Source organism: Oryctolagus cuniculus, chromosome 21, assembly GCF_964237555.1.
Source record: "Oryctolagus cuniculus chromosome 21, mOryCun1.1, whole genome shotgun sequence".
Classification (NCBI taxonomy): domain Eukaryota; kingdom Metazoa; phylum Chordata; class Mammalia; order Lagomorpha; family Leporidae; genus Oryctolagus; species Oryctolagus cuniculus.
The window spans coordinates 9,594,965-9,609,016 of NC_091452.1; the positions used below are offsets into that span (position 1 = coordinate 9,594,965).

Consider the following 14,052-nt stretch of genomic DNA (forward strand, 5'->3'; position numbering starts at 1 on the left):
GAATTCTACTCAGTTTCTTCATTTGTAAAGTGGGGATAATACAAATGCACACCCTACACAGTTGCTGTGAGAATTCAGTGATTAAAACACGTCAAGGGTCTACCTTAGCACCCTTGCACTTGATGCACTTGTCGGACTATTTCCTTCTCCACTTTCAAACATAAAATTCTTGCGTTGTTTCATTTTCTTATTCCCATCACCCTAGTAGTCCGGATCCTCATCTTTCCCGATTTCAGTTGTAACCTGAACTACACTTTCTACTTATTTTCTATTTTCTACTGTCCCATAATGCCCCCCAATAAAATGATATCCCCAATCTCTTTGTGTTTACCATACCTACATCTTGCTTGCACTTGGCCGTTATATTTTTCATGACTTCAACTCAAGACCCCTGAGCTTCCTACCCTACCCCACAGCGATGCTTGCTTTTCCTGATTCTGAAGCGCATGCATCTGTTCCATGCGCTTCCAGCAAAGTGATACAGCATCAGCTATCATCTCTCAGCAACATTATTTTCCCCTCCCCCAGTAACCACTGTGGAACAGGACACCAAAGGAAATTAAGCATTTATTGATTTGTTAAACTAAAATAGAATCCATGTGTCAGCTATATCTTCATGAAAAAATAGTACCACAAAGACTTGCTTTAATCATATGGGCCAACTTCAATAGAGTGAAAAAAGCCATGCTGACAAGACTAAAAAAGAGTTTAATGAGACTAGTGGTCAATAAAAAGAAAAATAACCCAATTTTGAAAAGGATAAAGGGTTAGAATAGATATTCTTCCAAAGAAGATATACAAATGGCCAATAAGCACATAAAAGACATTCATTATCATTAATCATTAGGGAAATGCAAAGCAAAACCACAATGAGAGACCACTTCATATCCTCTAGGTTGGCTGTAATTTTAAAAATGGGAAATAACAAATGTTGGTGAGGATGTAGGACAATTAAACTATTACACATTGCTGACAAGAATGAAAAATGGTAGAGCCGTTTGGAAAACTGTTTGGCAGGCCCTCAAAAGGTAGGCATTTACCACATTGCTGTATAAGTAGACATGCAATGCCAAGAGAAACAAAAACATGTCTACACAAAAACTTACATTAATGTTCACAGTAGCATTAATCAAAATAGCCAAAAAGAAGTAACTCAAATGTCCATTTACTGGTAAGTGTATAAACAAAATGGCATATCATCTACATGACAGAATGTGATGCAGACAAAAAAAGGAACAAAGTACTGATTCATGCTACGATTGAATCTTGAAACATTAAGTTAAAAAGCCAGTCACAAAAGGCTAAACCATAAAGATAATGTAGACTGGTGGATGCCAGAGGTTGAGGAATAGGAAAAATGACTGCTGATGGACAAGAGCTTCTTTTTTTGGGGTGTTGACTACTGCACAAGTCTGTGAACATCCTAAAAGCCACTTTAAAGGATTGCATTTTATGGTGTGTGAGTTATATTTTAATAAAGCTGTTATGGTTTATACACACACACACACACACACACTTTAGTACCCAATTTACTCTACCCCAGGGGCTAAAGAGGACATAATGGCTACATGAACTGTTAGAGAAAAAAATCCTACTAGTTTAATTCTAAAGGCAAAAAGTGAGTTTGGTGTTGTTATAAACATGCAAATTCCAAGTATACACAACTACTTTAGATGATATAAAGTATAAGTTGATTTAGGACAAATGATTCTGTTTAAACTGCTGAGGTCAAATTTATATTTGCAGGCTTTGGTGAGAATAAGAAATGTTTTTTAAAAATCTAAATGCAAAGTGAAATATTGAATGGAATTGTTGTAAGAAAAGTATTTGGGGACAGACATTATGGGGCAGCAAGTGGTGCTGCTGCTTGGGACACCCACCCCCTATCAGAGTGCCCACTCAAGTCCTATCTATTCCACACATCCAGCCCGGCTTCATGCCAACAGTTGACGATGGCCCAAGTATTTGGGTTCCTGCCACTCACACAGAGACCCAAAAGGTCTGACTGTTGAGCGCATTTGGGGAAGTGAACCAGCAGATGGAAGATACTTCTCTCAAGGCCAGAATTATGGCACAGCTCCCTGCTACTGTGCCTGGGAATGCAGCAGATCATGGCCCACGTACTTGGGCCCCTGCCAGCCACGTGGGAGACCCTGGAATGGCCATGCGGGGAGTGAACCAGCAGAGAGAGGATCTCTTTCTCTCTCTGTCTCTCCCTCTTTCTCTGTAGCTGCCTTTCAGATAATAATAATTTTAAAAAGGTATCTAGTTTCTTTGTCTCTCCCTCTCGTAATTTCATTCTGCTTATCAAAATAAATAAATACATCTTTAAAAACAGAAAAAATGATTTTAAGAGGACAGAATATAAAATATTGTGAAATGAATATAAGTGGAGGCTGGCACTGTGGCATAGTGGATAAAGCCGCCGCCTGCAGTGCTGGCATCCCATATGGGTGCCAGTTCTAGTCCCAGCTGCTCCACTTCAGATTCAGCTCTCTGCTATGGCTTGGGAAAGCAGTAGAAGATGGCTCAAATCCTTGGACCCCTACACCCGCATGGGAGACCCAGAAGAAGCTCCTGGCTCCTGGCTTTGGATCGGTGCAGCTCTGGCCATTGCAGCCAATTGGGGAGTGAACCAGTGGATGGAAGACTTTATCTCTCTCTCCCTCTCCTTCTCTCTCAGTGTAACTCTGACTTTCAAGTAAATAAATAAATCTTTAAAAAAATAAGAAATGAATAAGTACACTGATTTCAAACATTTAAATCATGGGGCTGGCACCGTGGCTCACTTGGTTAATCCTCCACCTGCGGCGCCAACATCCTATATGGGCACCGGATTCTATCCCAGTTGCTCCTCTTCCAGTCCAGCTTTCTGCTGCGGTCCGGGAAGGCAGTGGAGGATGGCCTAAGGGCTTGGGCACCTGCACCCGCATGGGAGACCACGAGAAGCACCTGGCTCCTGGCTTCGGATTGGCGTAGCTCCAGCCGTGGTGGTCATTTGGGGGGTGAACCAATGGAAGGAAGACCTTTCTTTCTCTCTGTCTCTCTCACTATCTAACTCCATCAAAAAAAAAAAAAAAAAAAAAAAAGACATACTACTTGATAATGATAATAAATAGCCAAGTCGCCTTTAAAAAAAAAAAAACAAACATTTAAATCTTATGTGCTTAAACAAATTTCAAGAAAAAAATGCAAAAACATTACCATAAACATAACAAATATTTTGTTTTGTTTCATGTGTGTATTTTAGAAATATTCTAACATATTTACTGCATATACTCATCTCACAATGGTATGAGGTACCATCAGTCTTTTATTTTTTACAGTTGGGAAAACTGAGGCTCAGGGGGTTAAATGAGGTCCCCAAGGCAAGAATGCTGCAAAATGGCAACATAAAAGAAACATTTTCAATTTTATATTTCATTTCATTTAACTGTGTGCTTACTCTGAAGCCAAAATCATGTCTTTATTATAGTGTGTTCCACTCTTACACAAAAATATATGTACATTTTAAAACATTGATGGATTTTTACACATATTATTTTTGTTCCACATTTTTTGCTTAATATTTTGTATCTACATCATAAAATGAACTTCCTAAAACTTGACTGATTATTATGAATATTTTTAGTCACTTTACAGGATAGTTTTCAAAAGTATACTATTATGTCATCTATACAAATTACGCTTTTAATATCTTCTAACCTATAACTTACTATGAGAATTTTTTTGTTATCAGAGAGCTATGTTAAACAACCGTTTAACAGAGTTTAACAGAGTTAAGCTTAAAATAATTAAGAAAATCTTAAATTTCATAGTTTGATATAAATTAAGAAAAGTACCACAAATAAAATTCACTTACTTTTTAAAGATGACAAACCACTTGTTCCACCAAAAAGAGAGCGAGTGGCCGAGCTGCCTGACCCCCCTGGAGGTGGGACCAGCATCACCAAGTATGTGCCACAGGTATAGATAGGCGTCCTACGTAGCATTTTTAGAGGCAGCCCACAGCTAGTATTCGCTGGAGAAAGGAATAAAAAAAAGCTGAATAGAACTATCTGACACAGAAATTAATTTGATTACCAAAAGAGATTACCCAATGAAGGAGCCCCAAACTCAAAGATATACCCAGATTAGGAAAAGAACAAGAAATAGAAGATAAAGAAAAATAATTATCTTCTGGCTCCGTTGCCTGACTATAAGCCTCTTGTATCCAAGCTGTTCTCAATAATTAATATTCCCTCCTAAACATGCTTTGAAAAGAAGGAACTCAAACGGACTCAGCCTCAGAATAAGAGAAGACCCCGACTGCTTCTGGTTGTCCTCTCAGGAGACAGGCTCCATCAGGAGATGGATATGCCAATCAAAACTTTGTCATTTTTGATAGAAAAAATTCTTGACAGGTTTGTGATACTACATTCATTATGTTACAAACAGTATTTTCAACACAAAATCTGCCAGAAAGATCTACCTAGTAAAAGCTTTCATAATATCAATCACAAAATAATTTTATACCTGCAAGATTTATGACCCAAGGTACATTTTTCCTTATTTTTAGAGTCATATCTATAAATTATCACAAAGAAAATAATTATAATTTCTAATCAAGAGGTGTAAAAGCATTTGTTAATCTTCCTTACTTACTGGCATATCTGAAATGTGGAGTGAATTTAAGAATTTTCTGTATATTCATCTAGTGAGAACAGAAAATCAGTGTACTTTACTTAAGAATCTGCCAGGCTATAAATATAAGTTATTATTCATAGCTAGATAAGTACAGAATCTTTTTAGATGGTTTAGATTAGAAAAATGAGTAAAGTGAAACCTAATCTGTTTGGTATTTGTTTTGAATGCTTGAACTTCTAAAAAGCTTAATTTTTAGAAAAATTTTGCAAAGCCCCAGCAAATATGGTCTTCATTCAGTTTATAAGTTCAGGAGCATAAATTTTCATCAGTAAGAAATCCAAAAAGGGCAACGCTTGAAAGACAACATTTTCACGGATGTTTTTATAGACTTACTTTTATTAACATGGTAATAGGGATTAGTTTATCAAGGAATAACAACTTCTAGACAATATGAATATTCAATTAATTTTCAAAAATTTACTTTAGAACTGGTGAACTTTTAATTTAGTAATATATTATGCAAATTTATATAGAATGTGTATAAACATATAATGAGATCACATTTTGAATGCAAATACCAGTTCCTACATAATTCTAAATATCCTCTTGCCTTTAATGTCTTTTTTTAATGTTTACTTTATCCAACAAATGTTCCTTTAGCATATTCATTGTTTAGAGTAGGATTCAACTTTCTCCTAATGGAAAAAGCTTCAGCTTATCATAAAAATGTTTACTTAGGTAAAAAGAATTGTCTTCTACAAAGTATCTGTTGTAAATCAAATCATTCACTTACTGAAGTTAAAACAACTATTAACAATTTCTTCCCTTATATTTGATACAATAGAGGACTCTGGAAATAAAATATCTGTAAATCCTCATTTGGCTTAATAAGTGTTTATTTGCTAGCCTCATGATGAATTAACTACAAATGTTCTCCCTTCCTTGTATTTCAAATAGTAAAAAGAATTGAAAAATAAAACTACATTAAATTAACTAAGTGCATATTTATTCAGATACATTTTTCTATATAGGGCATGTTTTTTTTACTCTTATATTTTACTGCATTTTCATGGTTTGTTATAAATCCAGGAGGCTGTTATGCGATCTGTAAACTCTTCTAGAATAATGGTTCTTAATTTGTTTTGGGTCATACATGATTCTGAAAATCTGATGAAAGTTATGATGAATACATGTAAAACATCATTAAAAATATTGTAGGATTATGTTTTTCAATCTGTTCAAAAGCTTATCCTGGTTATGAACTTCTGCTTTCAAAGTGTAGAACTATACATATAATATGTATTTAAAAACAAAAGTATAAAATAAGAACACCTGAATTTGTCTTTAACTGTGTTTGTATAGAGAAAACCTTGATGGATAAGTAAAAACTAATGAATATAATACCTAGAGGGGGCAGAAGAGTGAATGTACCAACATGGTGGGAATAGGACTCCCTGTAATCCCGCTTTCCATTGTTTTGACTTTTAAACTCTGCCCATGTATTATGGATTAGATTGGGGTGGGTGTCTGGTGCAGAGGTTAGGGTGCCAGTTCAGACACTCACATCCCATACCCAGAATGCCTGGGTTCCAGCTCCAGCTCCATTCTCAATTCCAGTTTCCTGTTAATATGTACACTGGAAAGCAGCAGGTTATGTATGGTTCAAATAATTGGGTCCCCAACACCTACGTGGAAGACCTGAATTGAGTTTCTAGCTCCTGACTTTGACCCAGCCCAGGCCCAGCCAGTATAATCATTGGGGAGTGAACCAGTGGATGGGAGATTTCTATCTTTCTGTCTACCTCTCAAATAAATTTTAAAAATTTAGGGGCCTGGGGCTGGCGCTCTGGTGCAGCGGGTTAACGCCCTGGCCTGAGGTGCCGGCATCCCATATGGGCAGCCAGTTCAAGACCCAGCTGCTCCACTTTTGATCCAGCTCTCTGATATGGCCTGGGAAAAGCCAAGTCCTTGGGCCCCTGCACCCACGTGGGAGACCCGAAGAAGCCCCTGGCTCCTGGCTTCAGATCAGCATAGCTCCAGCCATTGCAGCCAACTGGGGAGTGAACCATCTCTCTGTCTCTGTCTCTCCTCTCTCTGTGTAACTATAACTTTCAAATAAATAAATAAATATTTCTTAAAAAAAAATGTAGGGGCCTGCGCTGTGGCATAGTGCATAAAACCCCATCTGCTGCGCTAGCTCCCCATACGGGAGCCAACTGGAGCCTGGCTGCTCCACTTCACAGCCATTTGGAGAGTGAGTCAGCAGATGGAAAATTTCTCTGTCTCTGCCTCTCTCTGTCTGTAACTCTGTCTCTTAAATAAATCAATCTTTAAAAAAATTTTAAAAAAGATTGTAATGAGTGAAAATGGTGCCAAATAGCAGATTTTCACATTCATGGAGCATGTGTTAAACATGAAATAAATTATATAACAGTAATGGTGACCAAGTCTTTTTTTTTTTTTTTTAAGATTCATTTATTTACTTGAAAGTCAGAGTTACACAAAGAGTGAAGGAGAGGCAGAGAGAGAGAGTGAAATGTCTTCCATCCGCAAGTTCACTCCCCAATTGGCCACAATGGCCGGAGCTGTGCTGATCTGATGCCAGGATCCAGGAGCTTCCTCCACGTCTCCCATGTGGGTGCAGGGGCCCAAGGACTTGGGCCATCTTCTACTGCTCTCCCAGGCCATAGCAGAGAGCTGGATTGGAAATGGAGCAGCTGGGACTAGAATTGGCGCCCATATTGGATGCTGGCACTGCAGGTGGCAGCTTTACCTGCTGTGCCACAACGCCAGCCTCAATGATCAAATCTTTAGTTAAAGACAGAACTGTTTTGAATTATTACAGAGTCTTGAGAATTTAGGTCCATAGCCCAAAACATGTTTTAGCTGGAAAAAAAAATTGACAGAGCAGGGCTGGCATTGTGCAGTGGGTTAAACCACCTGTGACATCATCCAATATGAATACCAGGTCAAATCCCAGCTGCTCCATTTCCCATCCAATTCCCTGCTAATGTGCCTGGGAAAACAGCAAAAGATGGCCCAAGTACTTGGCCCCTGTCACCCATGTGGGAGATTTGGATGGAGTTCCAGGCTTCCTAGCTGTGGACTAGCCCAGCTCTGGTCTTTGCTGCCATTGGGAAGTGAATCAACAGATGGAAGATCTCTCTTTCTCTCTCACTTCCTCTCTCTGTCTTTCAAATAAAGAAATGAATCTCGGGGCCAGAATTGTGGCCAAGCGGGTAAAACTCCCATCTGCAATGCCATTGCCTTTATTATTTGAGTCCCAGCTATTCCACTTCTACTCTAGCTCCCTGCTGATCAAGAAAGTTGGACTCCTAACCCGGAACGTAAACCCTAGTATTTCAGAATGTGATCTTATTTGAAGTTTTTACAGAGGTAACTAAGCTATTTAAAAGAATGTCATTAAGTTGGCACTAACCCAACATGACTGATATCCTTATAGAATGAGGAAATTTAAGGGCCAGTGTTGTGGCACAGTGGGCTGAGCTGCTGCCTGCAGTGCTGGCAACCCGCACGGGTGCCAGTTCAAGTCCCAGCAGCTCTCCTTCCATCCAGCTCTCTGCTAATGTGCTTGGCAAAAGCAAGGGTGGCCCAAGTGTTTGGGTCCCAATGCCCACGTGGGAAACCTGTGTGAAGCTCCTGGCTCCTGATTTCAGCCTGGCCCAGCCTTCACCATTGCAGCCATCTGGGGAGTATAATTCTGACTTTCAAATAAATAAATCATTAAAAATAAAAAAAAGAAAATCTTAAAAAAGTTGACTGGGCAGGCTTTTGGTGCAGTGGGTTAAGCCGCTGCTATGACAGCCACGTTCCATATGCCTGTCACCATGTCTGGGTTCAAGTCTCAGCTCTGCTTCTGATTCCAGCTTCCTGCTAATTGCAGCCTGGGAGGCAGCAGATGATTCCACATGGGAGACATGGATTGCGTTTCCAGGGCCTGACTTCAGTCTAGCCTACTCATATCTGCTGTGGGCATTTGAGAAGAGAATCAGAGGATGAAAGATCACTCTCCTCCTCTTTCTTTTTATTAAAAATGTATTGATTTATTTGAAAGGCAGAATGACAGAGAGAAAAGGAGAGACAGAGAGAAAGGGAGAGATCTTCCATCTGCTGAAGCCAGGAACTTTATCTAGGTTTTCTATGTGAGGGCAGGAGCCCAGGAACGTAGGGCATATTCCACTGCTTTACCAGGCATATTAGCAGGGAGATGGATCAGAAGTAGAGCAGGGAAAAAAAAAAAAAAAAAGTGGAGCGGGGCCAGCACAGTGGTATAGCAGGTAAAGCCCCCGCCTGCAGTGTTGGCATCCTATATGGGTGCCCGTTTGAGTCCCGGCTGCTCCACTTCAGATCCAGATGCCTGCTAATGCTCCTGGGAGAACAGCGGAAAATGGCTCAAGTGCTTGGGTCCCTGAACCCAGGTGGGAGACCTGGAAGAAGCTCCTGGCTCCTGGCTTCAGCCTGGCCCAGCCCCAGTCAGTGCAGCCATTTGGGAAGCAAATCAGCCTGAGGAAGACCTGTCTCTGTCTGTCTGTCTCTTTGTTACAGTGTTTTTCAAATAAATAAATCTTTTTTTTTTAAAGGTGGGGGGAGAAGTGGTGGAGCATCTGGACCTTGAACCAGTCCCATAACCCACTCTGCCACAATGCCCGGACCTCTTTCTAACATATACTCTCTCTCTCTTCCTTTCCTTCCTTTCAAATAAATAAATAAATATTAAAATAAATATTTCAAATAAAAGAAAAATGTTTAAAGGCTGGATAATGACTGGAAGATCAACTAAGGTGAACTATGCAAAGCTGAGCACTCTGTATGGTTAGAGTTTGTGCTCAACCACAAGCAGCTACTGAAAGCCAGCCAAGGAAACCGTTCTGACAAGGGCAGAGTGACATACCTGCTTGGTCCTCCTTCAGCGTGTTGGAGATGGTGGAGCCGGTCAGGGCTGCAAGTGTTGCCGATGGGGAGGCTCTGTACCGAGAAAGTCTGCTCAGAAGCATCTCGTTAATGCTTTTTGCAGACTCCCCCTCTTTTCTCATCAAGATGGTGCGCTCCTGAAGTGGGCTGGCTACAAAGACACCATTTTCAACCTACCATTTAAAGAAACAGGGGTCATGAAATACTATATTTCCATTTAGTTAGCAAATTTCTACTTGAGAATAATAGTACTGTGATATAGTTGCTTAAAAATACTAAAATATTGTATCGGAGTGTACCTCCCAGTGTAAGTTCTTTACTGAACCTATGTAGACAAAAGGAAGGCTGTGCTAAGTTTGAGAACTTTCATTATTCACGACAGCTTGGACTCTTAATGTAATGAGCCAAGTTTAATAAGTTCTATAAAAAATTGTTGATTAAAATTCCTTATAATGAACTCCACAGGCAGCATTTACTAATTACCAGTGTCTGACAGGTACACTTAAGATGAGAAGAAAACAAATCAGTCTTCGATTCACTATTAACTACAAGGTTACTGTCTTCTAAAAATATAATTAGAGGCTAAAATCCAGACTCTATATTAGCAGTAGTTATCATTAGCACCAGCTGCTCAGGTACTGGCAGGACAATTGTGGAGAAAGTCAGACATGTCTAAAAATACATGCCAACTTCAGCTGCATCTGGGCTGGCCTGCGGTAGTTCTTTCATTCACCACTTGATTATTCCCCAGCAAAGTTCCCAGAGAGGTGACTCCAAATCTTTACCAATTTTCAGCTTGGCTTTCATGGGCCACCTGATTATCTTTGTTCCCCCTACCTGGTTTTCTTTATTGCCAAAAGGTCCAGCCGCTTACCATAGGTTTGTCCCATTCATCTCTCTTCCAAACTGAGAATCTTTTTTTTTTTTTTTTTTTTTTTTTTTGACAGGCAGAGTGGACAGTGAGAGAGAGAGACAGAAAAAAAGGTCTTCCTTTGCCGTTGGTTCACCCTCCAATGGCCACCGCGGCCGGCGCGCTGCGGCTGGCGCACCGCGCTGATCCAATGGCAGGAGCCAGGAGCCAGGTGCTTTTCCTGGTCTCCCATGGGGTGCAGGGCCCAAGCACCTGGGCCATCCTCCACTGCACTCCCTGGCCACGGCAGAGGGCTGGCCTGGAAGAGGGGCAACCGGGACAGAATCTGGCACCCCGACCAGGACTAGAACCCGGTGTGCTGGCGCCGCTAGGCGGAGAATTAGCCTAGTGAGCCGCGGCGCCGGCCAAACTGAGAATTTTCTCAGATGCATTTAGCCTGCCCTCACTTCAGAGGAAGAGGACCTCACCTGGTATTACTCAAGGCTAACCCTGTACTTCTGTCTGGAATCCTGGGCTCCCCATGCCCACTCATTGTCGGTGTCCCCTCTCTACTGATTTCTTTCTCTCTGTTTTCAAATACACAGGTCTCTCAGTCTTGTTGAACGAGATCTTGGTGACCTAATAAAGTGCCATCCCTTTTCTCCACTTCTGCTCATTGTCAAATTGTCTCCATGGCCTCTGAAACTACTGTTTGCTTCCAGACCCAGGCTCCTGCGGCCAGTGAGGACAAGCAGGATGGGCCAGCAGCTATTGGAAATGGAGATAAGAGGGAAAAGGAGGCCAAAGTGCCCTCCTTCAGAAGTGAATCAAGAGCAAAGCAGGAGGCCCAACGGAAAGGCTGTATCCTCGCCAAGATGAGAAAGCAAGGCACGCAGGAGAACAGCCAGGACAGAGTTCCAGAAGTCGGCGTGTGCTCTGGGGGAGTCCTTGATGACACATTCACACATGATGAGGGAAAAGACTTCTTAGAGAATCCAAAAATGCTCTCCTTAACCTCTGCTTCTTATCCTGCCGAGGGTTTGGCCTCTGAACTCAGCACTCTCTAATGAGCAGACCTTCTCAATGGCCCACTGTAACCTAAAACCCAGATCATCGCCTTCTGCTTGACTTCCTTGTGTTGGGGGCCCTGGGAGTCCCCAGCTGGATTTAGCCCAAGTTCTTACCTCAGCATGAGAGAGGAATTCAAAGCAGAGACATAGGTAAGGCGCAAGAAAGAGAAAAGGGTTTATTTAGAGACAGATACAGCACATACTGAGAAGTGGACCCAGGCAGGCTCTCTCCATGGGGAGAGAGGGCCCCTGCCCCACTCAAGTTCAGGTGCCATTTCATGGGTAAGGCCAGTGTCCTAACGGAGGCAGGGTTTAGGTGGGGTTCAGTGCGTGCGGTGATCTCTGGGAAGGTTTCATGGTAACTCCATACGCAGCTCCGCACACATGTGGTCATCAAGGCACCTTGTACATGACGGGGGAGTGAGGTACAGAGCCTGTAGCCATGTTGGAGTGGCAAGGAAGAGGTGGGGTTTTAGTGCTGCATGGTTCTGGCAAAAAGACTGCTGAAGTCTCTCAGCTCCGCTGTTCAGTAGCTACCAGCTCCCTGCCCAGCCCATACCACTTGCAGGCTGCACCGTGGTGAGTTTTAGTCTCGACAGGGGAACACAGTGCTGGTTTCTGTTGCACTTGAGTACTTGCCTGTGGCTTAGGCGTCACTATGTTAGTAGGTGACACCAACATGGAGCCTGCCGCCTTCCTCTTTTACTTCTTGCGGGTTTCCCGTTTCCACTTGCTAAAGGAGGAGCTCACCCACGAGTAACTCCAGTCCCTGGTGTCTAAGACTACCACCTGGAATACTCTGTCCCTAGACCTTCCTATGGCTGACTCTTTTCTATCACCCAGATCTCATGTGGAATGTATCCCAATCAGAGCGGCCTTTCCTGATGACTAATCTAAAACCCCCAACCCTCAAACCAGAGCACATCACTCCGTTTTTGTTTCTGCACAGAACCTACCACTCTCTGAAAGTATTTTATTAATTAAGTCATTTACTGTTGGCCCTCCTACATCCCCTCACTCACTGAATACCAGCTCCCTGAGGGCAGGCATCCTCCTGCCTATTCACCATCACATTCCCAACACCCGGAGGGCACTCAATAAATACCTGATGCCTTGCTGAACCACCAAATTGCTGCCCTCCCCCACATCCAATGCCCACGTCCCTCTGACGGCTCCCATCCTCGCTTCTAGGATCTAGTTCACCTGTAAACCGCCCCACTTCTGCGCCATTTCTATTTGAATAGCCTCCAGCCACCTCATATTGAACACAGCCACATGTTACCACATTGTTTTACCCCATCTTCCTGCCACATTAACCGTTAGCCAGCACAGTTCTATTCATGTGATCAGCCTCCCACTGCTCTCCTGCCCCCTACCCAGCTCCCCGTGGCTTAGTCTCCACATACACAGCCAATGATTATTTGAAAAACGTAAACAAAGTCATGTCCTTCCACGTTTAAATTGTGCAGTATTTTCCCAACACAGTTATAATAAAATCTAAACTACTGCTCAGCCCCCCACAAGAAAACTGGGAGAGTGAGTCACCGTATCTGTCAGGGTGCATGGCCACGTCTCATCGTGCTAGCCGGGGGTTCCCTGTCTGTGCTTAGAAAGGCCTTATCCACCACCACATTCAAGTAGCTCCCCAGCTCCACCCCACTCATCTTCCAGCACACTATCCTGTTTCGCACCACTACTTCCACCTGCTGTCAACTTTTGGAATTGCAGTTACAGAATTCCAAGAGAAGACAAGCAGGTTGTTGTGGAATTTGTCAGAATTAAAGAAACCGCTGGGGTCAATGCTGTGGCTCAGTGGGTTAAAGCCACGCCTGCGGTGCCAGCATCCCATAAGGGCACGGATCTGAGTCCCAGCTAATCCAGTTCCCTGCTAATGCACTTGGGAAAGCAGTGGAAGATGGCCCAGGCTGGGCCTCTGCACCCATGTGGCAGACCTGGAGGAAGGTCTTGGTTCCTGGCTTCTATCTGGTTGTGGCCATTTGAGGAGTGAACCAGTGAATGGAAGATCTCCATCTCTCTCTCTCTCGCTCTCGCTCTCGCTCTCTAACTATGCCTTTCAAATAAATAAAAATAAATCTTAAAAACACATGGATATAACCTGAATCTGCTCCCCTTCCACCACCTCCACCCCACTGCTAAGAATCAAAGTGAAATACAGCTGTGGTGGGAGGTCATCTTCTGCAAAAGCAAAGAGAACCAACGAGCAGCAGAGGGCAACGGCCGAACCAACCCCTGAGCAAGCCGGGCAGTCTGCCCAGCAGGCTTTCCCATCAGCCTGCAGTTCGGGCTGCGCCTCAGCAGATAGCTGCTTTACCTATTGTGGCTCCTTTCTCCAGCTCTAGTTCCACTAACTCCATTCAACTTTCCTACAATGAATTTTACTCTCCTTCTGATTTCCCACAGTATTTTCAAAGGGACATTTGTATACAGGGATTTATCATGCAATTAAATATTGCTATTTAGGGGCCGGTGCTGTGACATAGTGGGCTAAGCTTCTGCCTGCAGTGCCGGCATCCCATTTGGGCGCCAGTTCAAGTCTAGGCTGCTCCTCTTCTG

At 42.6% G+C, this 14,052-nt stretch overlaps 1 protein-coding gene across 6 annotated transcripts in view; it reads right to left on the reverse strand.

Moving 5' to 3' along the window:
- Window positions 1-14,052, reverse strand: part of HECTD4 (HECT domain E3 ubiquitin protein ligase 4) — a 199,937-nt gene that overhangs the window by 103,239 nt on the left and 82,646 nt on the right. For all 6 annotated transcript variants that reach the window (XM_070066217.1, XM_070066215.1, XM_070066216.1 and 3 more), the window contains exons 8-9: window positions 9,539-9,731; window positions 3,863-4,021 (exon numbers count right to left, since the gene is read on the reverse strand). In XM_070066217.1, the coding sequence (XP_069922318.1) occupies window positions 3,863-4,021; window positions 9,539-9,731 (352 nt within the window). The remainder of the gene's footprint in view (window positions 1-3,862; window positions 4,022-9,538; window positions 9,732-14,052) is intronic.